We start from the raw sequence: 24739 nt of genomic DNA, 5'->3' as shown, positions 1-24739 counted from the left end.
CTTACCAATGTGTTCAGCTAGTTCCCAGTAGTGCATTTCTGCTCCATCAATAAGGGATAGCAAGAGAATGGAGAAAAATTGAACATAGAAGTCAATTGGAAAGTTGTTTAAAAATGTTTGCTCTATCCGACTCATGAAAGAAACATTTTGGTTTTATATCTCTTTAAATTCAACTGCGCTCAAGTAAACGCATTTACTTTAAACTTAATATGCACGCTGCTTCCAACAAACGCAAAGAGTGGAAATAAACTTCTTATCATTTGCTTGCAACAATAAGATCCACTTGTAATCTAGTCCTAAATGTGTATTTGGTTTACTAATATTCTCACACGAAGAAAAAAAAGTTTTACTTTAAGGGTAACATCATGAATTATCAACAGGCATTAAGCAATGATTATGATTTCCCGTCTTGTTTATTGTGTCTTTACAAAAAAAAGGGTTGAATGACTTACCTTTGACTGTACATCTGCATTGTGGTCATTCTGCAGCAAGAGGGCAGCAGACTTTGTGTCGTCCTTCCTGGCGGCAATGTGCAGGGCAGGAAGTCTGACCTTCCCCTTGGTATCATTCTCCAAGAGAATAGCAACCACTTGATTATGCCCTTGCTGAAGGGCAACAGCAAGCGGCGTGAAGCCATCCTAAAAGGGAGTTGAAAAAAATGATATGCATGTTTGTTTGTTTCTTCAGACGAAACATTAGTCTTGTTTAAAACATTCTGTTATAAGTGGTTTTCAAATTATTTTCCTGAGTCTATAAAATTAAAATTTTGTAAAAATGGAACGATACCACAAATATATGACTATAACAATTTATCAATCACGGGCCATAAAAATAAGATTTTTAAGATAAAAATAAGTCAGACCATTAATATACCTACACACTAGGGTTGCCACCTCGGCCATGTTTTCCTGGTCACTTATGAGTTACACATGCTGCAGGGTGTGCAGAGGGAAACATGCATTGAGCTGCTGGACAGCACATAAATTGTGACCCTGGACAGCCCTATTCATATTGCTCCCTGCACACCCTGCAGCATGTGTAACTCATAAGTGTCCGGGAAAACATGGCCGAGGTAGCAACACGGACGAGCCTCCACATGCATTAAAGAAAAAAAAATATTCAGGATAATCATTTGTAATGCTTTTTAAAATAATCTATGTTAGCTGTCACAACGGAAAGATGTGACTTTCAAGAAAAAGAATTTTAAACCAATGGGTTCGGAATACAGGACTGCTAACTGAAAAAACATTTCATAGTGTGCATTCATTTGTTTATCTTCTAATTCCACAGACATTGTTGACATATAAAGTAATCACATATATAAATATGCTCCTCCCTCATTTCAAATATATCTAGAAGTCTTAATGGAAGTTTATTTTCATATAACATACTTTTCTAACCTATAGAAAAAATATTTTTGTTAGAGAGATAATATAAAACATGACATTTATTTATTTTTATTAGTAAATACTTTGTCTTAATATTTTTGATAACTGTATTCATTCTTACTCTTTATGCTCTGATATAAATTGAAATGTATTTAGGATGCGATTAGAGATTAAAAAGAATGTTGATTTACTTTACTTTTGAAAAATACCAACTTCATTAGGTAATTCTGTGTAATCACATGTAGTTTGAAGTTTTGTTAAGGTTATTTAATTATTTAATTAACATTTAATGTGTCAGAACTACATAACTTGTTAAGATGATCATTTTAAAATTGCTGCAGATATGTATTAACCCTCCTTTCTCACTAAGGATGTTTTTTTTATTTTTTTTTTATTTATTTTTTTAAATGTGAGTTTACTGATCCATAATCTAATCTTATCTGAAGAAAATACAGGTAGCCCTCAGTTTACGCTGGGGTTAGGTTCCAGAAGGAATGGTTGTAAATCGAAACCGTTGTAAAATGAAACCCAGTTTATAATGTAAGTCAATGGGAAGTGAGGGAGATAGGTTCCAGGCCCCTCTCAAAATTGTCATAAGTAACACCTAATACATTATTTTTAAAGCTTTGAAATAAAGACTTTAAATGCTAAATAATCCCACAACACAGAATATATAATTAAACTAAGTTAAATGAACAAAAACATTTGCTAAACAGCATTATAAACCTAATAAAATAATCACACAACACAGACTTCACTTGCATTTTTCTGCAAACAGTTCTTTCTATGAATTCCAATCTGGACTGATTTATAGACAGGAATATCTTGTTCCTTTGAAATCTGCTCGATAGCTCAGGTCTGGTTAAACTGATTAATTTCAGCTTGTTTGGCTTTGCTGCAAAACAAGCGGACAGCTCCACCTACTGGCTATTTTAATAAATGCACTGCTTCTCAATGCTTTTCAATAGCAGTCGCATGACTGGAAAAAAGGTTGTTATTCTGAAACGGTGTAAATTGAACCGTTGTAAAACGAGGGCCACCTGTACCTTAAACTGTATGTCACACTTGGCATGTCTAATTATTTCAGTAGTAACAAATGGAAAATAATAAAGTTTAGTTTTTGGGGGTTTTTTTTTTGGGGGGGGGGGTCTAAATTAGCTTGGACTGTAAAGTATTATCTTTAACAAAAATCTATATTTGACTAATTTATTATTCCTTTGTCTCCTGTAATTAGCCATGAAATATTTTCTCTTTAATTTAGCTCAGCAAACCATTACAATAAGTTGATGTGCAAGCTGGTGACTTCCTTTGAAATGCTTTGCATGCCAGTTATTTTAGCATTGCCTGTAATGTGTTAATTGCGTTCCTTATGCCATCTGGACAAATTATACGCACTTAATATCTTATGGGCCTCTTTGTCTCCTAGAGTCATTGAGAAGAAGAATTACATTATCTCAGCATCAATGTAAATGTGCAGTTCTTAAAATCATTATACAATAGGTTGTATGTTTTCTCTATTTTGGTAATTTGATTTTTATAAAGTATTTTGAAAATAAGATATTGATTATATTGTAATTGTGTTTTATTTTAAATCAATTAATGCAACCAAAATCCATATTAAATACCTCTGTGGCAGTGCTTTGATTGGCTCCTGTTTCTAGTAAATATTTCACTACTTCTAGGTGATTTTCTTGGGAAGCCATGTACAGAGGTGTAAAGCCATTCTGAAAAAAATAAGAAAATGCATTATTTATAAAAGATTAAGATAGAAATGAATACACAGATATATTTTCAGTACATTAAATAATTCATTGTCTGAAGTAAAAAAAAATATAAAACTATTTTAGTAAAGTCAATAAAAAAAACTAAGTATTTTGATAACATTAAGACAGTAACATCCCCAAACTGTTTAAAGGGACAGGAGACCAAACATTTCCATGATTTGGATATAACTTACAATTTTAAATAACTTTCCAAATTTTTTCTATTTAAAATTTGCTTCATTCTCTTGTTATCATTTGCTGAAGGAACAGCATTGCACTACTGGCAGCTAGCTGAACACATCTAGGTAGCCAATCACAAGAGACAAATGTGTGCAGGCACCAATTAGCAGCAGCTCCTACTGGTGTATGATATGTGCATATTATTTTTCAACAAGGGATACCAAGAGAACAAAGCACATTTGAAAATAGAAGTGGATTTAAAAGTGTCCTCAAATTACATGTCCTATCTGAATCATGCAAGTTTCATTTTTACTTTACTATTCCTTTAAATTTGGTTATTCATCTGATTTATTTTTTGCATAAATATTATTTCATCCATTTACTCTAACAAATGTATGTATTGTATTTCCATTTGCCATAAAACTTTTATACCCACATTTTGATCCAAGTTATTTTAGTTTAGTTTCCATGTTACATATATTTTCTTCTATTTTCATTAACATGCACTGCTATTTTTTTCTTCCAGAGCAAATGATTTATTATAAGTGACAGAAAAAAATACAATCTTCAGCGAAAAGGAACAAACAGACAAGCCACTGTCACAAGGGAATACAAACAAACAATAATATCTGCCTAGCATGTTACACAACTCAGGCAATACATAAAAAATATATAAAATAGTCACATGTTTCTAGCATTTTAAATATCAGTTCAGCTGCAATAAGTTCAGGAAAAAAATATTAGAAGTTAAATTATCAGTTAACAGTATAGAAATTACAGTGCATCAACCATATTTCACACACAGGGGACATAATTAGTTTGACTAAGAAATTTCTTTAAAGGAATATAAAAGTGCAAAGAAGATTGTGATAGAGCTCAGTGTGTTTTACCCCTGCAGATGGATAAACAGCAATGTGCTACTGGGGATAGATGAATGCATCTGGTGAGCCAATGACAACAGATACATCTACTGTATATATCTACCAACCACCAGCTAATTTCCAGTAGTGCATTGCTGATGCTGAGGAAATATATACATATGCTTTTCAACAAAGGATATCAAGAGAAGAAAGGAAAATGTATAATAGAACTGAAAGTTCTTAAAATAACATGCTCTATCTAAATTAGTGAAGTTTAATTTTAACTTCCCTATCCCTTTAAATTGAAATAAATATATAAAATGTACTGTTGTTATCTTAATGGGACATTCTAATGTAGAAATTACTTGCTTTAATATATTTAAAAAAATTATTAGATAACATTTTTTATAAGGATTGTGATCAACTCCAAAGTCCTGTGCATTGCATAGCCCTAGTTTTCCTTAACACAGAACAAGTCTATCAACTGTGGGCCAATGAACAGGGGGCAAAAACTGAGGGGAATGTGCAAACTATAACCATTCTTTTCTACCATTACGTTTTATGCAAATACATACGGGTCGAATTATCATTGTGTGGACGGACATCGCTGTCAGCATTTATCATTGCACAATCATTTATCGTGAAATGCTTGTGTAATACCACCCCCTGCAGATTCGCGGCCAATCGTCCACTAGCAGGGGGTGTCAATCAACCCTATCGTATCCGATCAGCCTGATTGCTGTCCGCAGCCTCAGAGGTGGCGGATGAGTTAAGAAGCAGTGGTCTTAAGACCGCTGCTTCTTAACTCCTATTTCCGGCAAGCCTGAAGGCAGATAAGTCTGAAACAGATACATTGGGGCCGATTGACGCTTTGATAAATCGGCCCCTTAGGCTTAATCGCTCTTTTAAATAAAGGATACCAGTAATTGCATTTCATACTTTTTAATTCCTGTTCAATTATCATTAATAATTGATCTACACCCAAAATTGACCGGTCAGAAATTATTTAATTCTGTTGACTATTTTAATTCTCAAGTTCCGTGTTATCTATGTAAGAATTGTGATATGGCCTAGCAAAATTAGAGGAGATGGTTTTTAAAGGGTGAGTTTTTGGATCACGCACCTGCCCTATAAGTACATGGCTGAGCCAGCTGCTGTACTAAGTTTTACTACCGCTGCCTTTTAGAAGTAGCAAAATATTTCAAAGTATATCTCTAAGGTCAAAATATTTTACTTTTGTTATTCAGATATGTAACACAGATATGGTATTTCTTATCCCTTTAAGCAGGGTTTTAAAGGGATATGAAACCCAAAACTTTTCTTTCGTGATTCAGATAGAGCTTATCCATCTAAATACCTTTCCAATGTCTTATATTATCTAAAATTGCTTTGTTCTCTTGGTTTCCTTTGTTGCAAAACATATCTAGGTAGGCTCCGGAGCTGGGAGCTAGATGCTGATTGCTGGCTGCACATAAAGTATATACCTCTTATCATTGTCTGTGTTTAGCTAGCTCTTAATAGTGCATTGCTGCTTTTTCAATAAAGGATACAACGAGAATGATGCAAAATTGATAATAGAAATAAATTGGAAAGTTGCTGAAACTTGTGTGCTCAAACTAAATTATGGAAGAACATTTTTGTGTTTGATGTCCCTTTAACTTTTGATTTAATATACATTACACTTCAGGCTACGGGTTACTGCTCTCCACATTGTTCATTTTGCTATTTAACTGCAGCTTTCTCTAAAGCTGATCTCTTACAGTAACTCCCTGCTAGCACCAGATAGTGATACTCTGCATCTTTAAACTGGGCACCATCTTGGAACTATAGGTATTCTTACACCCCATGACAAAAGCAATGCACATTTACAGACCACTGAAATTATTTATCTTTCCCTTCAGCCTGCACCACCCTTCTATCTCTGTGCTGTACCACTTGGACTGTGATTATTATCTTTGTTACAAGCCGTATTGTGCATTTTGGTTTAGAGTGCACAATACATAGCTGGAGCTGTACATTTTAGCAGTGGTTGCCTTTCTCTACAATATTCCTGAGGGCTTTTTATATTTATTATGCAACTTTTAAACAGTGTGAACAAAACTACATACTCTCTATTGTGTGAGCTAAACCAACTTCCACTCTCTATTGTGTGATCTTAACCATGGTGCACAATACAGCTGTCAAAAAGGCTCCAAGATGGTGGTGCCCAGTATGTAGATGTAAAGGGTTAAAATTAGAGAACCCCTTTATAGAGATCTACAGACACGGGAGGAAAAACAATAGTATGGTGATTAGTAATCATACTATTGTAATTGTACCCGGCTGTTTAAAGGGATTGGCTAGTAAAAATTAAACTTTTATGATTCAGATAGATAGATCAAATTGTCTTCGTTCTCCTGGTATCTTTATTTTAAAAGCTAAAATGTAAGCTTAGAAACCGGCCCATTTTTGGTTCAGTACCTGGGTTACGCTTGCTTATTGGTGTCTAAATGTAGCCATCCAATCGGCAAGCCCTACCTAGGTACTGAACCAAAAATGGTCCGGCTCCTAAGCTTATTTTCCAGCTTTTTTAAATAAAGATATAAAGAGAACAATTGATAATGGGAATAAATTAGAAAGTTGCTTAAAATTGCATGTTCTATCTGAATCTGAATTTGTATTTGACTAGACTATCCCTTTAATGTCCCTTTAAAGGAAGCAAACATTTCGAATTTCTCAAATTTTTAGAACATTGAATGCAACAATTTTATATTTAAATTTAATGAGAAAACTTTGTGCACTTTTTCAATACTTTTTGACAATACAGATCAACCTAAATGGTAATGAGGATCCATATCTATTAAATAATATAGGGTCTGTTAGTTTAGTAATATCTTAAACAGTACACCATAAGCATAATGTAAATACCCACAGCAGTAAAATTAGCCTATTTTTTATCATTCTTTTTCATTTGCTTATGGCTTCTAATTTTCCATGTAATTTGTTCGGAAGGTGCAGAGTGTTCCCTAGGAAGAAGTTTACACACACATGGAATGTGTGGTGTGTGCAGCTGTGATCACATTTACTGAGAAGCCGATATAGAATTACTGAAGAACTATTCGCCTAGTAACTAATATACAAAGAAGGATACAAATCTTTTCTCGGATCCAAACACTTAATTACCTAATTTTAATTTGATAATCAAGAAAATTATAAAGCAGGTGAAAATGATTTGCATCATCATTTGTAACTAGTTATATATGTTAAGTATACATTTTTGTGTGTGTTTCTGTGCATAACTTTGCAGGGATTGTGCTAACTGTGGGTGAGCTTCCTTTTATGTAAAGTATTGTTTGGCAAGTTTTTTTTCTGAATAAACCATGATTTTACTAAGAAATGTACCCTATTACATATTTCTTCAAGGCCTGCTATAATATATATTGTGAATAAACGGACCCTGAACTCAAAACGTTTGTAGCAAGCATAGAAAAAAAGTAACATTTATAGACATCAAAAATATATTTTGCCCAAACAAATAGTAACAATACTTTGCCATGTGTTTTTGATGTGTTTTGTGACACTTTTTTGTTTCATAAAACAGTTAAAGGACCACTGAATACAGTAGAATTGCATAACCAGTAAATGCATAATAAATAGACAATGCAAAAGCACTTAGTTTGAATTTCAAATGAGTAGTAGATTTCTTTCTGACAAATTTAAAATTTAGTTCTATTTGCCCTCTCACTGCATCACATGACAGCAATAAGCCAATCACAAAATGAATATACATAATTCTTTGAATATAGTACATGATCAGTAACAGTTGGTGCCTGAGAAAGTCTGCACATTTGGATAAAGTAAGTTAATTGGAAAGTTGTTTAAAATTGTGTGTGCTATCTGAATAATTAAAGTTTGTTTTTTACTTGAGTGTCCCTTTAACCATAGCTCTGTGGGCGCAGTAATCATTCTAGCGTCAATTGCGATTGCGCTCACACATTCACATTTACTTTCTTCTACTTGTAATAAGAGTGCTAAACTGACGCACACAAACACATGGGATACACCCCTTTTCGCTCGCGGGTAACAGTTAGAGCTCCAGTCATAATCTGGCCCTTTGCTAGTTTGTTGTCATACTAAATAAAAGGCTTGTAATTACAAGGCGTTTTATGTCATCATTATTTTAAGAAGCTATTTTCAAATCAATTTCCCTGTTTTAATAGCTCAAAGGTACACTGAACCTACATTTTTTCTATTGTGATTCAGATAGAGCATGCAATTATTTTTTTTTTAAATTTTTTTTATTCCAGTTCAGGATTACAGCTTTTTTCAAAACAATAGATAAACTTTCAACAATATTTCTTGTGTAAAAAAAAAGACATTGCAATGTAATAGTTAAATGACAAGGCAAATACCAATAACACATCTTTGCTGTATCCGAATTGGATTTTTTCCATTTTTTATAGTCTATACCCTGTATGGCCCCCGACCATACACTACAATAGACAACAACCTAAGAAAAAAAGAAGAGGGAGGAAAAATAAAAATAAAAAAAAAATTAAAGGAATTTCTCCTCTCCCCCCCCTCAGTCCCCGCCCATTTTGCATCACCATATACCAAGCTCAATTAACTCTGTATTTCTAAAGGGAAAGATCATATAATCAATTTCACTGGGTGTCATATCCTTAATAAAGAGGGACCATTTTATGAAAATATTCCAAATTTCTTGTTCATTATCTGGATTAGAATCTATTTGTTCAAGAATGTACGGTTTCTTTAACCCCTTAAGGACCACAGCACTTTTCCATTTTCTGTCCGTTTGGGACCAAGGCTATTTTTACATTTCTGCAGGATTTGTGTTTAGCTGTAATTTTCCTCTTACTCATTTACTGTACCCACACATATTATATACCGTTTTTCTCGCCATTAAATGGACTTTCTAAAGATACCATTATTTTCATCATATCTTATAATTTACTATAAAAAATTTTATAAAATATGAGGAAAAAATGGAAAAAAATACACTTTTTCTAACTTTGACCCCCAAAATCTGTTACACATCTACAACCACCAAAAAACACCCATGCTAAATAGTTTCTAAATTTTGTCATGAGTTTAGAAATACCCAATGTTTACATGTGCTTTGCCTTTTTTGCAAGTTATAGGGAAATAAATACAAGTAGAACTTTGCTATTTCCAAACCACTTTTTTTCAAAATTAGCGCTAGTTACATTGGGACACTGATATCTTTCAGGAATCCCTGAATATCCCTTGACATGCATATATATTTTTTTTAGAAGACATCCCAAAGTATTGATCTAGGCCCATTTTGGTATATTTCATGCCACCATTTCACTACCAAATGCGATCAAATAAAAAAAATTGTTCCACTTTTTCACAAATTGTTTCACAAACTTTAGGTTTCTCACTGAAATTATTTACAAACAACTTGTGCAATTATGGCATACATGGTTGTAAATGCTTCTCTGGGATCCCCTTTGTTCAGAAATTGCAGACATATATGGCTTTGGCATTGCTTTTTGGTATTTAGAAGGCCGCAAAATGCCACTGCGCACCACACATGTATTACGCCCAGCATTGAAGGGGTTAATTAGGAAGCTTGTAGGGAGCTTTTAGGGTTAATTTTAGCTTTAGAATAATGTAGTAGACAAACCAAAGTATTGATCTAGGCCCATTTTGGTATATTTCATGCCACCATTTCACCGCCAAATGCTAACAAATAAAAATAAAGCGTTAAATTTTTCACAATTTTAGGTTTCTCACTGAAATTATTTACAAACAGCTTGTGCAATTATGGCATAAATGGTTGTAAAAGCTTCTCTGGGATCCCCTTTGTTCAGAAATAGCAGACATATATGGCTTTGGCTTTGCTTTTTGGTAATTAGAAGGCAGCTAAATGCCGTTGCGCACCACACGTGTATAATGTCCAGTATTGAAGGGGTTAATTAGGGAGCTTGTAGGGAGCTTGCAGGGTTAATTTTAGCTTTAGTGTAGGTATCAACCTCCCACATGACACATCACACCCCCTGATCCCTCCCAAACAGCTCTCTTCCAGTACCCAGTTTGTCTGCCAGTACCCAGTTTGAAATCAAATATGTTTTTTATAACATTTTATTATTTTATTATTTTAAAAATAGTATTTTCTGTAGTGTAGCTGCCCCCCCTCAACCCCCAACCTCCCACCCTCCCAGATCGTTAAAATTTGTAATGTTCCCACCCTCTCTCCCACCGAGTACCACCTTACAGTGTTCCATAGTGTAGGGTTCCCACCCGCCCGCGCGCGCACCCGCTCCCGTGCACACGCGCACACACACTCGTGCACGCGCGCGAATCCGCGCATGCGCGCGCACTCGATCCTGCCCCCCTTCCCCACCGATGGCCGCCCACCCGCCTCCCTGGATCAGCTCCCACCAACAAACATGGCCATTGATGGCCGATGCAGAGAGGGCCACAGGGTGGCTCTCTCTTCATCGGACGGCTAAAAAAATGTTATAGCAGGATGCCTCAATATCGAGGCATCACTGCTATAACATGAAAGCAGTTGGAAGTGATCAGGATCGCTTCCACTGCTTTCAAAGATCAACGACGTACGGGGTACGTCCTTGGTCATTAACTGCATTTTTTTGCAGGACGTATCCCATACGTCGTTGGTCGTTAAGGGGTTAAATAATTTTTAATTTCAGTTATGCTATGAATAGATCTTAGTTTCCATTTTCTGAAAATAAGTTACCTTCCAGCTAATATGGTCATATTGATAATTTTTTTGTTATTGCCTAGATTGTCCCCTGTATGAAATAAAAAAACTACAGTTTTAAATGAAAAGATCACCGAAATGGGGTTTAATATCTTGTTTAACCAGTATTGGAGTTTCAGCCAAAAGTTCCTAATTTTTGGACAAGCCCATAACATGTGTCGAAGATCTGCTGCCGGGAAGGAACATTTTGGACAACAGGCAAAACTAGAATTCTTATATTTGGATCCCTTCTCTGGAGTAAAATATGACATATATAATAATTTAAGTTGGGATTCCCTCCATGTAGAGGAGAGAGTTACACGAGCAGCCTCTTGTATTGATTTATAAGCTATTCGGGGGTCAAGTGTTTGATTGATCAATATAGCCCACTTATTGTGGATTCTTTCCAGATTATTTAAGCCCTTCACTGATACCATAATTGTATCCTGGGGTAATTGACATATTACCAGTTTTAGCAATGATAAGCCAGTCGCCAACCCTTCTCAGGGACCAGTCCCATTTATGATCATGAATAAGCTTTAAGGCATAATGTCGTGCCTGCAAGTATGCAAAGAAGTTCTTATGGGGTAAATTAAATTCTAATCTCAGGGAATCAAATGATCTGATACATCGTATTTCAAAATCTAGGATCTGATATACATAATTAAGTCCTAATGCTTCCCATTCTAAATATACTCTTGTTTGGAGTCCTGCTTGGAATTGGGGATTACCCAGAAATGGTATAAACCTGGAAACATGATGATCTACCTCTAATAACTTGCAAGTTTTCTTCCAGGCAAGAATTGGATTATATATCGACTTTAGTTTCTTTATTTCAGGCGATATCATATTGGTATCGCAATGTATGAGTGCCAGTGGATGAAAGGAGTGTGATATACTTTTCTCAAGTTCATTGTCTGTTACATAGTTCTGCGAGAATATCCAGTCTATAACTGTTTGTGACAAAAAGGCTTGATTATAAGCCCGTATGTCTGGTAATGCAAGGCCACCGAATTTCGATAGTTTGAAAAGGGATATTCTGGGTTTTCTACTCAGCCAAATAAATAATCTCAGGATGGAATTCAGATGGTCAACATCTTTTTTCTTAATGAAAAGAGGAATATTTTGTAAGATATAAAGAAGTTTGGGAAGGATCATCATTTTATAAGATGCTATCCGTCCAGATAAAGAAAGAGGAAGATTTTGCCAATTTTTGAGTGTATTCTTAATTTTTTTTAATAGAGGAGTAATATTAAGAGAATGCCAAGTATCTGGGGTAGACGAAATATTGATACCCAGGTAGCAGAAGGAGGTCTGGGCTATGGAAACGGTATATTTGTCAAAGAGTCTACTGCGCGAGTAATCCAGAATAATTCACATTTTGTGTTATTGACTTTATAACCTGAGAAGGATCCAAACTGTTGTATTATACGATCTAACTTGGGTATATTTGTTTTTGTGTTGGTCATATATATAGGACATCGTCCGCATATAAAGCAATCTTTAACTCCTTTTTGCCTATCTTTATGCCATCAAGTTGTTGTCTTATTGCAATGGCAAAGGGTTCGATAGATATGTCAAACAACAGCGGGGAGAGAGGGCATCCCTGCCTGGTACCTCGCTGTAACTTTATGTCCGGTGATAGATAACCATTAACTACTAATTTCGTGGAAGCATTTTGGTATAAATTAGTTATAAACCTAGCAAAACTTTTCCTTATACCAAATTTATCTAACGTAAACAAAAGATGGTCGTGGTGTATTGAGTCAAAGGCTTTTTCTGCATCAATAGATATTACTACCTTGTCAGGGATGCCCTCTCCCACTGCCATTCCCTGAGTCTTTAGAGATTCAAAATAATCAATAACAAGAAAAAGTTCATTCAGTATTTAGCAGCTGAGTTTCTATTCTGTATGAAGCCTACTTGATCAGTGTTAATGATAGATGGCAAGAAGTTTGTAACCTGTGTGCTAATATAGATGTTAAAATTTTGTAGTCTGTGTTAAGCAATGCGATAGGTCTGTAGGATTCTTTTTTTGTTGGATCCTTTCCTGGTTTTAGTATTAAAGAGGTATGAGATGCAGTAAAGTTAGCTCAAGGTTCTTTTCCCTCTATGTATATATCGTTAAATAATGAGGTTAGTTATGGTGTAATAGAAGAATATAATATTTGATAGAATTCATTGGGTAATGCATCGGACCTGGTGCTTTATTGTGCGGGAGATTTTGGATTGCTTTTTTCACTTCTATCTCAGTTATGGGGACATATAGATCTTGTAAAGCCTCTAAGTCTATTGGAGGAGGAGAAATTTTACTCCAGAATTCCTCTCGATTTAACACTACCGAAGTTTGTGAAGAATAAAGATCACTAAATACTCATGAAATACTTGTAAAAGTTCTTCGAGGTTTTAAAAATCTGACCTTCTATATTTATAGAATCTATCAATTGAGAACCTTTCTCAATTTTTAGGAGGTTTGCTAGTAATTTCCCCGTCTTATTACCGTACCGATATAGTTTAGATTGAACCCTAGTATCTTTTTGAGTTGTTTTATAAAGTAAGAAGGAATCTCTGTTTTGTAGGGCTATATTATACATGACCCAACTTCGAGAAGAATTTTCAATTAAATGCAAATTGTAGGCATTTGAGACTGCTCGTACTAACTCCCCCTCTCTTTGCTTGATTTTTCTAGATCTTTTCACACAATAGGCTAAGATTTCTCCCCTTAATACTGCCTTTGCCGTTTCTCAAAATAACATTGGGCGAGAAACAAATTCGTGATTAAAATGGATATATTCTTTAAATTTGGTTTCCATCCAGTTTTTGAATTTAAGATCTTTCACAAGGAAAGTAGGGAAGGAAAATCGTCTGGAACCTCTTGCTGAGTCACTAGCACTAAAGTCCAAGCAAATAGGGGCATGATCTGATATAGCAATCGACAATATCTGTGGGTGGACTTGTATTTTACATAACCTTTCATCAAGTAAAAATATATCTATCCTTGAAAGCGATTTGTGCGCTTTTGACAGGCAAGTATAGTTACGAATATGAGGATTTTGCAACCTCCACACATCCCTAACTTTCAAGTTAGTAAATAATCTAGAAAAAAGCTTTGAATCGAGTTTGTCCCTTTTAGTCTTCTTTAGGACAGTATCTTTTCTAAGCCTGTCAAGCGGGCATTTAGGTGCCATGTTGAAATCCTCTCCTATAATAAGATAACCCTCGACACATGTCATAAGCTTGGCTTGTAGATTTTCCCAAAACACCAAATCAGTCATTTGGGGCGTATAGATTACAGAGTGTGTATAAAATGTTGTCAATTTTAATTTTTACAATTATAAATCTCCCTTCAGAGTCAGGATCTACCTGAATTATTTAATAGTTAACATTTTTACCTATTCAAATAACTACTCCCCCCTTTCTATTGGTACCTGTGGAGAAGAGAACTTCTCCAACCCAAGAAGACTTAAGTTTGAGAATTTCTTCAGGTTTTAAATGGGTTTCTTTCAAAAATGCAAGAGAAGTATTAATTTTCTTTAGATATGCTATTATTGTTTTTCTTTTAATGGGGGATGTTAGGCCTCCAACATTCTATGTGAATTTAAGTCTATTGAGCATAGCTATTATCTATACAAGATTTATGAGAGCCAGGGAGAGGGAAGAGGAGAGAAGAAGAAAAAAAAAGAAGGGATAGAAAAAGAAAGAGAAAAAAAAAAGGGGGGGGGAAGGGAAGGGTACTTCAAAGAACTCGTACCATCTCGGCTCTCTGGTACCCAATGTGACCAGAGCTTTCCCTTAAATTTAATTTTGTCACACATTAAATCATTTACATTTCTGATATTAAATAAACAATTTCTTAGTCTGCAGGGAACTTCTTGGCATAGAACCTTCCTGCCTCTGCAGCTGAATAAAAAAAATATGTCTGATTATCTGAGTATATTTTAAGTCTAGCTGGATGTAGAATGGTTGCTCGTGTTCCCTTTTGAATAAACTTTACGCATATTGGGGATATTTCCCTTCTCTTTGTGACTGTCTCTAGTGCGTAATCTTGAAACAGGAGGATTTTATTATCCCCTAGAAATATAGGTTGATGCTTTCAGAATGATTGCATAAATGTAACCTTGTCCTGGTAGTTAAGGAATTTAACAATAATTGGCCTAGGTTTTGTGTTATTTTTGGTAGGGGAAATAGTACCTATTCTATGCACTCTTTCTATGAAAGTTTTGGGGAACCCTTCAGTAATCTTTAGAAGCTGGGGAATTGTGAGTGTGAGTAATTTGAATAAGTCGTCATACTGTTTCTCCTCAGGGACCCCAATTATTCTTAAATTATTTCTACGTGTGCGGTTCTCGAGATACTCGATTTTGTTCTGTAATTTAGATATAATATTAGAGGAGGTTTCAGACCTGATATTATTCTCTATTATGGCGTCTTCAAGATCGGAAACCCTTTGCTCTACTTCTGTGAGCCTGCTAGCAAATTGCTTAACTTCTAATGCTAATTGCGCAATATCTACTTTGATCTCGTTTTTCAAGATTTCAAATTTAGGCGTAAGGGCTTCAGTTATTTTGGAAACTAATGTTTGGGTGTCCATAGGTTCTGCTAATATTTGAGTGCTGATGATAGATGGCTGTGCTTCAGCAGGAGGATCAAGAATGCTTTTATTTCGCCTATCTCTCTGTCTAGCCGCCATAGGGGGAGGTGGTGTTTTAGAGTGAGGATGTAGAAATTTATCCATATAGTTATAACCATACGAATTGTGATCAGTGAAAAAGTGACTTAATGCAGTGAAAAGGAGTGAAAAAGAAGGAAAAAATCTTTAATTAAATGAAGGTGTTTCCATATAGGAATTTACCTACGTGAATAACGTGATAAGAGAAGGTGAAAGATGAGGCAGTGCAAGTAATTTTGTTTAATCGTGAGATACCTTTAATTAGATAGGGGAAGTGAGTTTTATGGGGGTAGGCAGAGGAAGGAGAGACCAAATTCAGCTTTGACTTATATTCTAAGAAGCCTGCGAGAAAACCTTTATAACAAGGTTATGTAGTTTTTATTCACCCTTAAAAGAAACCAATTTTTATCAAGAATTTTTTTTTTTAATTCAATTTCTAAGCGCCAGTATTAACAGAGTCAACTTATTATACTTAGTTTAGACAAAGTAGGGTAATACAGGGGTTTTCTGAGTTATGAGTATCAGGTTATAGCAAGTGAGTGGGATTCCTCAGTGCAAAATGTATTGAATAGAAAAAGACTGTAGCTGTTATATGAAGTCTGGGTATATTTTAGAAAGTTACTTAACTGCATTTAAAGCAGGTTCCTTCCAGATTATTCAGCCTAATGTTACTAAGCTTTATATCAGAATATCGGATAATTTCTGTATTTAAAGTTCCCCTCATAGGTAAAATTAAAAAAAAGGATTTTGGGTTCTACTACTTAATGTTTATTGTGTGATTGTGTTCTTCTAGGTAAAATATACACTGTGTACTTAAATCACAATCACATCAAGTATAGTGTTTCCCAGCAGAATATGAATTGATTTAAGGTGTATTTAGAAAAAGTAAATATCTGTAAACAACTCTAGATATTAGCAATAATAATCTCTATTAGTTGCATGCTAATTTCGACAAGATAGTATCAAACATAGAAAACCGCACAGGAATTAATTAAGTTGCTAATACAGGAGCAGCCATGTACCAATTTATCAATGCAACCAAGAGCTCTGGGTTGTTGTTTTATATAGTTAAACCTATAAACCAATTCCTAGAATGCCAGATATACATGCGACCATATCATAGTGTTATGATGAGGGTAGGAGAAATTAGTTTTTTTTAAGAGTTCAAGTAGCATAGTTCTTATTCCTCTCTCTTCCTTTTATTACCCAACGTTTTCTTGTGATCCAGACTTAAAGTCCGTTTCTGTGTTAGCAGCAGTAAATAAAAATCCAGATAAATTTTGTGATGACTACAGCAATATTCAATTAATTTGTGACAGAGTTATGTCAAAGGTTTGGATTTATGCAGCACAATTTATATTAAATAATACTGTATTAATGAAGAGAAAACAGAAAATGCTCATAGCTCAAATATGTATCAGATGAGTATTTTTTTACTTTACCCACTGCCGACAGTCTTGCCTATGGGAGCTAGCCCCCCCTCACGCAGCACCGGTGGGAGGGGGAGTGCAGAACAGACAGGTAGAGTCGAGAGTCCTGGAGTGACTTGCCCAGGAAAGTAGGCCCGGCAGGTAGTGTAGCAAGGAGAGCCGCCTCCCTGGTTGTAAGAGCAGCGCAACAAAAAGAGTTGATCCGTGCCCCTCTCGCAGCACCGGTGGGAGGGGAACAACCGGATCAGTAGAAGACTGCGCTACCGAAGCTGTCACTCCTTCTCTCCGCCAAAGAAGCCGCGTCTCTCTTGACAATGAGCGATATCCAGCTGGGTGGAGTCTAACCGGCAGGCACCTCCACCTAAGGGCCACTTGACATGGTCCAGACCGTGGTACAATCTGTATCAGGGATCACGGAAGACCCAGGCAAAGGCACTCTCCTCCCTTCCTCTCAGTCGGCAATAAGCTCTGCGGCGTCCAGGAGCGATATAGCCTTCCTCTTAAAGCTTACATTTAAAAGAGGTATGTGAAATGGTTGATAGATGAATCATGTGCGCTCAGCAAAAAAGAGTCTGTTCCTTTTCCCTTTACGTTTAGGTTCCAGACAAAATAAGTAATATTGTGCAAATGTCCGTACAGGTATTTTATTCCAAGCTGTGTCCTTATGGTTGCTGCTACATGCAGCTTTAGTGCATTGTAGGGGCACTAATATGAGTTCCAGTAGCGATGTATTGTGAGCTATGCAAGCCGCCCTAGGTCAGAGGGTTGAGGCGCAGAATTCCCGCTAGCAAGCTTGCAGGTAGGTAAGTCAGAGCAGGTGTCTCACATGACCTCACACCTGTCCTCCTCCTCTGGAACTCCAGACTAGAGCATGCAATTTTAAGCAACTTTCTAATTTACTCCTATTATCAAATTCTTTTCATTCTCTTGGTATCTTTATTTGAAATGCAAGAATGTAAGTTTAGATGCCGGCCCATTTTTGGTGAACACACTGTGTTGTTCTTGCTGATTGGTGGGTAAATTCACTTACCAATAAACAAGTGCTTTCCATGGTCCTGAACAAAAAAAAAGCTTAGATGCCTTCTTTTTCAAATAAAGAAAGCAAGAGAACGAAGAAAAATTGATAACAGGAATAAATTAGAAAGTTGCTTAAAATTGCATGCTCTATATGAATCACGAAAGAAAAAAAATTAGGTTCAGTGTCCCTTTAAAGGTGCCAGATACGGAAGCTCCACCTTTCCACACTGGGCGCCACCATCTTGGAGCTCAAGTATTCTCACAGCCGTGACAGAGGCAGTGTTTAACATATCAATGAGGTTGTCAACTTTTTGACAATTGTATTAAGTGCTTTAGGTTAAGGTGCATTATACAAAGCAGGAGCTGTACATTTTTGCAGCTGCTGCATTGTTATATATTATTGTTTAGCGTTTAAAAAAAATATATATCATTTGTGTAACTGTAAAACTGTGTAAAAATTGTAAAAATGTAAAGCTCACAGGATGTATCATCATCACTAACTGCAAGAAATGATGCAGCTGTAAAAAAGTGATGAATATTACTGATCTGTGAGTGTACACTGCTGCTGTCAAAAAATGTGAGAATACCTGAGCTCCAAGATGGCGGCACCCAGTATAGAGAGGTGGAGCTTCAACATCAGGAAGTGTGCCTGGTGGCACAAGAAATGTGTCAGGTCTTACTTTTGTTGGTATGACACATAATTAGAATTGATGTTTGCACTCTGTTTATAATAAACCTTAGACTTTTAATTTTCACCAAGGTGATGTATGCACTTTCTCTTTTATTTGAAATATTAAAACAGGAAAACTGGTACAATCTTGGGGAAATATCTCCTCATCGTTGGGGATGACTGCTGGATGTCCCCAAGGCACTTAAAGATCCTGATTCTACAAAACAACCTGGAGCTCCGCTGGGCCGCATCAGAGAACCGGAGCTGAGCTTAGGAAATACCGCGGCTGCGGCCTAGATCGGGAGTCGCGAGCGGCAGTGTCTGAGCCACCAAGGGCAGCAAACTTCACATTGGCTGCTTTGAGGTGCCTAAACCCCATGCTGGCCATATCACAGAGCCCGTAAGCTTAAATGACATAACGCAGGTGGAGAGGCCAGGGGTCTGAGGCTCAGAGGATTTCTCTGACATAACACAGCACTATACATAGCCAAGATCGGAGGGACAATAGCTTTGCAATACCCATCCCTGCCTATAGCATCAGAGCCTAAGTAGTGCTGGAAGCACAAGTGCACCCGCGGTAACACATAGGTCAGTCTTGGAACACTTTGTTGAGCACTGCATGCCCTCGGAGTATGCAAAGGCGGCCTGAGCGGTCGCCATTTTGAAAAATCACACGGTCAGCTAACTACAATAAAAATCTGAGTATGGAAAAGAGCACCCCCACCACAATACAAGCTCTATTCGATGAATATGAGCAACAGATTCTCCGCAGATTTGATGACCTAATAGACAGGCTTGAAAAGGAGAGATCTAAAGAGAATTATACTGAAAATGTTGGGGAAGCAGAGGTGGTCTCTGGTACACAGCTTAACGCTGCGCAGTTGCATATAGGAGATGGTTTTGTGATGCCTGTTTCTCTCAAGACTGTGACAATGTCAACCGGTATTGTTAATGGGGAGCCCCCTGACCTGCCGGATTGTAACATACAGACGCTGGGAAGGATACATGTGTTATCAGAGAGCTCGTACCCAACGGAACTGAGTCGGCAGGAACTTTCGCTGTCTTGCTCTGGGAAACCTTCCTATTACTCAGGAGAGTGCTGGGACTCTTTGGAATAGTATTGAGACACTAAATGGGGACAGCACCGACACAAGAGTTGGAGTGGGTTAAGAACACTGCCTTGTACACGGTGCTGGAGCTGTTCTTGTTGCCTGGTGCCCACCTACACTGTAACTTTGCTATTTTTTTTTACTGGGTTTGTCCACTATGGAGATACCAGGGAGGTATCTGATGTTCGTCCAAAGCCCAAGTTAACATTTTTGCATTACCATGTTGAGTGATCCTCTGGAAGAACCCAGGGGATGCCGTAAATGTTCCAAATTCACTATGGCTTCTGTGATGTGGGGTCTCGAAGTCTGGGTCCCCTCTGTGGTATTCTTTGGTGTAGCACTAAAGAAGGTTTTGTGTGTATTATATGCCAAAGCATTTGGTATTATCTCTTTGCCTGTCCTGCCCTTTTGCTACCCCTTCTATTATAGGAAATCATCTGTTTTGCATTTGTGAAATATCTATCTCATAGCTGTTATAGCTGACTAATGTGATTATATGGATGCTTAATTGTATTGCAAACGCAAGAATTTTACTAGGTTCATACATATAATGAATATGATAAAATCTAGATTGCAGTAGCAAAATTTATGAGAATTGGGGTCAGTCTAGAGTTAAAGGGGGCTCCCTGAGAGCTGTAGAGAGTGATGCTTTTATAGCATATAACCAACAATATAGAACTAATCTAGATAATTTTGATCTGTGCTCAGTTTACCACCGAATTTAACAACCCTAGGGCCCCATTAGAGGTCTGGTTAAGATTCCTTTTCCATATATGCCCTATAGAAAGACAAACCCCTCATTCCTTTGAGATTATGCACTGATGAGTGAGAAAGTATTTCCATTTGAAAACGACTTGAGATCCACTGTTTGCTTATTAAGTGGGACTTTGTTAACATTTTAGGCTTCGCACCCCTCTTCCTTTCCGTCCCCCCTTTTTTCCCCCCTAACTCCCTTTCCCCCCTCCCTTCCCACCGTTTCCCCCTCCCTTCCCACCCTGCCCTTCCCTTCCTCTCTACCATCCTTCCCTCCACCCCCCTTCCCCTTCTTGCCTCTTTTCCTTTCTTCCCTCTTCCCTCCCCCTCTCTTCCTACCCCCTCTCTAATCCCCTCTCCCCCTCTTCCTTTTTCCTCTCTACTCCCTCCTCCCTCCCTCCCCAACCTTCTCTTTCCACCTTCTTTTTCCCCCTCCTCGCCTCTCTTCCCCTCCCCCCCCTTCCCCCCCCTCTTTTTCCTCTTTTTTTTTTTTTTTTTCCCCTTTTTCTCTTCTTTTGTTCGTTATATATTCTGTGTGGGTAGGGATGAGTACCTTACCCCCACACCCCTTTTGGCAGAGTTAGGTAGTCTCTGCCCTGTTCGCAGAGCCCTTACCGTATCCTGCACCTATATGAGCGTGAAAAAAAGGGCTCTCCGGATTTTCACAATAAATAGATTTGTTAGGGTTGTTTTATGTGTCTAATGTCTGCAGACTGTTTGCTATCATAATTTTAATGTTGATGTTAGCTTGTTTATATGTTTGACAAATGTGTTAGAGCTGCTGATGTGATGATCTAAACTAGAAGATTTTGAGTGATTATAATTTGAACCCTATGTATTTTCTCCAGATAGTTTACTCTTTTTTCTGAGCTTGCAATCCTAGATACATAATCCTACTCATCTTGTACTAGCTAATCTAAGATGACTAACTACACTCACCTCCCTGCTAATTTACAGAGTTATGTGAGTCACAGGCATTACAGTTGTATTTTTCTAGCTCAAAGCAGTGAACTGTGCAACTAATAATGTTCAATGTATGTGTATACCCAGGTTTGTAGTAGCAACAGTAACCCATATCAACATATCACCTCTTTCAGTGTGCCGAGTTGTCTATATTATATCAACTAAGCATAACACAAGTACACCATTGTACTTTTATACTTAAATAGCATCTATGGTCTCCCAACTTTGACACTATTTCATTCACATTGACACTAGACTCTTTGATTTTAGCTTTGTTTTTTGGTCCTCAATGTCTGGTTGAGATTTCTGGCCCCCTAAGTGGGCCTGTTTGATTAGAGGACATAGCGATCCAATAATCTTAAAAAATGAGGTAACCAGAATACTATATCCTGTCGACTTGACGAGTGTTGATGTTTCCATGTGATGTATTGTACTTGCTAGATATGTGTTTTCCCTACAGGATGTGAATAGTTTGTACCTTTTCCGATATGACTGTATTGTAATATCTACTTTTACCTCAATAAAAAAATACTTTAAAATAAAATAAAACAGGAAAACTGATTTGAAAAGAGCTGCAGGAACAAGATGAAATGCAATAACATATTGAGTATTTGCTATTCTTTTGTAGCTGTGCACAACAGTTTGATGTCCCTTTAAAGGGACATGAAACCAAAATTGTTTCTTTCATGATTTAGATATAACCTGCAATTTTAAACAACTTTCCAATGTACTATTATCTAATTTGCTTCAATCTATTTATATCCTTTGTTGTAAAGCATATCTAAATAGGCTCAGTAGCTGCTGATTGGTGGGTGCACATAGATGCCTCATGTGATTGGCTCCCCAATTGTATTGACATTTTTTTCAACAAAAGATATCTTAAGAATGAAGCAAATTAGATAATAGAAGTAAATGGGAATGTTGTTTAAAATTGTATTCTCTATCTGAATCATAAAATAAATATTTTGGGTTTCATGTCCCTTTAATGTTACAGCGCTGCGTAATATGTTGTCTCTATATAAATAACGTTAATAACTAGCATATCTGTATGTTTCAATTTACAATTTATTTCTATATCTACTTGTTTATTTATTGTGTTATTACTCTTTAAATTAAAAATGTTATAATGTGTCTGCATTGCTTACTTTAGCACACGTATTACAAGTATTTAAATAATTAAAAATATGATAAAGTAATTATCCATTAAAAAGACTTGCTTTTCATGTCATTGTCAACATGCAAATAATACTGAAGTAATATACTGAGATTCACTATCCACATGCCTGCAGCCTGAATATATAGATGCCACAAGATGTGCTACACTCATGTAGTTACAACTTAATCTTGCATAGACGCCCTGTGAATGAGATTTCTTCATGAGAAAAGGCAGAGTATTAAGCAAAATAGATCTGCACAGAGCCAAACTACAGGAGGTATATACACTACCTGTGGCAATCACACTTATACTTAGATATTTTGCATGCTACCAATTATGAAAACAGTATTTATATACATACTAGTGTTAAAGCAATTTTATACTTACTGTTTAATTAATAGCATACTATCAAAGGTGCATTCAAATATGGAAAGATTTGATTCTTTTTAAAGGAAAACAAAAAGGTTTGGACCTGTAATTTTCAAATAAAAAAGCTGGCCAGATTCATCTAGGTTAGAAGTTTCTACTGCTCCCAGGCTAGTAAGAAATTACACTTTTTCCTATATTTAACATTGAGTGTAGTAGTAGATTTTTTACACAGACTGTTAAACTACATTGATATTTTCCACTTCTGCATGCCATGTCTTTCATCAAGAGCGACAGGCATGAGGACTGTGTGCAATGTCCTTCAATAAACTGTAACATATTATTGGCAGAGTTCCTTATTAATCCAAAGCAAATCCCTTGGGGCTAGACCAGCCACCAATGAATGAAGTTTTCTGTGCTGCTAAATAACTGATGGATGTGATCAGGCTTTATTTAAACTGCAAATCCAGCAATGACAATAATTTTAATCCTGCTCATACCGCAACTCAGATATCTCAGGAAGTGTTGGCAGAATATCTGTTTGAAGGTTTACACATATCTCTATACTAGTTAAACTGAGCAATACTTCCATGGTAGAATTGCAAATCCATTGTTTTCCATTTAACCAGATGATAACTGGTGAATCTGTCTCCTGCTGAGGCTCTCATTGAGAATCACAAGTTGGCAGTGTGCATACAGCTTTATGCCACACTGAAGAAATGAAGGCCACCTCACATGAATACTCATAGGAGGGATTGCATTTTTACTTTAATACTGATTTAATTGGTGTATTAAATGAACAATTAACATGCATATTAGCAAAAAAAATCTCCTTACTTTCACGCTGTTTAATCTTATATAAAACTTATATGTGCCATACTGTTGCACCAAGATACCAATCAATGTTGCTAGAAAGTGTGCTGGGGGGGATCAGGGGGGGGAAGGGTGAGGAGAGATTCCTACACTACATGCTAAAAGAAATCATATACTATATATATATATATATATATATATATATATATATATATATATATATATATATATATATATATATATATATATGTATATATATATATATGTTAAAAAAAAAAAAAACTAAACTGCATACTGGCAGACTGTCTGCCTGTACCAAAGATGGTGATGTCCTGTGGGGGTGAAGGAGCTAAGAGAGCTGTTTTGGAGGGATCAGGTAAGGATCAGGGGGGGTAAGAGGTGTCAGGTTGGAGGGTAATCATACACTAGAGCAAATATTAACTTTACAGCTGACTGATTAACCTCTTCGCTGCCGTGTATTTCAGGAGTGTGGTGCGCAGCTGCAATAACCAACCTTCTAATTGCCCAAAACCAATGGCAAAGCCATTAAAGTCTGCAATTTCTGAACAAAGGGGATCTTAGAGAAGCTTTTACAACCATTTGTTTTATGACTGCAGTAGTTTTGTGCAAATAATGTCAATCAGGAACCTAAAGTTTATGAAAAAGTTAACAATTTTTCTATTTATATGTATTTGGCGGCCAAATAGTATCATGAAATGGGCCTAGCTCGATACCTTGGGTTGCTTACTTTAAAAAATATATACATTTTTGAGAAACAGTTTTACTATACCAAATGAGAGTTACCCCACTGCATGATTTTAGACATCGCTGCAGATTAAGACATTAACCCCTTAGTGACCAGACCATTTTTC

General features: G+C 36.5%; 1 protein-coding gene across 19 annotated transcripts in view; it reads right to left on the bottom strand.

Annotated features, from left to right (window-relative positions):
• ANK2 (ankyrin 2) overlaps positions 1 to 24739 on the bottom strand; it is a 469556-nt gene that overhangs the window by 248746 nt on the left and 196071 nt on the right. For all 19 annotated transcript variants that reach the window (XM_053703568.1, XM_053703580.1, XM_053703565.1 and 16 more), the window contains exons 5-6: positions 3014 to 3112; positions 453 to 638 (exon numbers count right to left, since the gene is read on the bottom strand). In XM_053703568.1, the coding sequence (XP_053559543.1) occupies positions 453 to 638; positions 3014 to 3112 (285 nt within the window). The remainder of the gene's footprint in view (positions 1 to 452; positions 639 to 3013; positions 3113 to 24739) is intronic.

Source organism: Bombina bombina, chromosome 2, assembly GCF_027579735.1.
Source record: "Bombina bombina isolate aBomBom1 chromosome 2, aBomBom1.pri, whole genome shotgun sequence".
In the NCBI taxonomy this organism is placed as follows: domain Eukaryota; kingdom Metazoa; phylum Chordata; class Amphibia; order Anura; family Bombinatoridae; genus Bombina; species Bombina bombina.
Note: the sequence above shows the minus strand (reverse complement) of the source record. Positions and strands in the feature narration are given on the sequence as shown.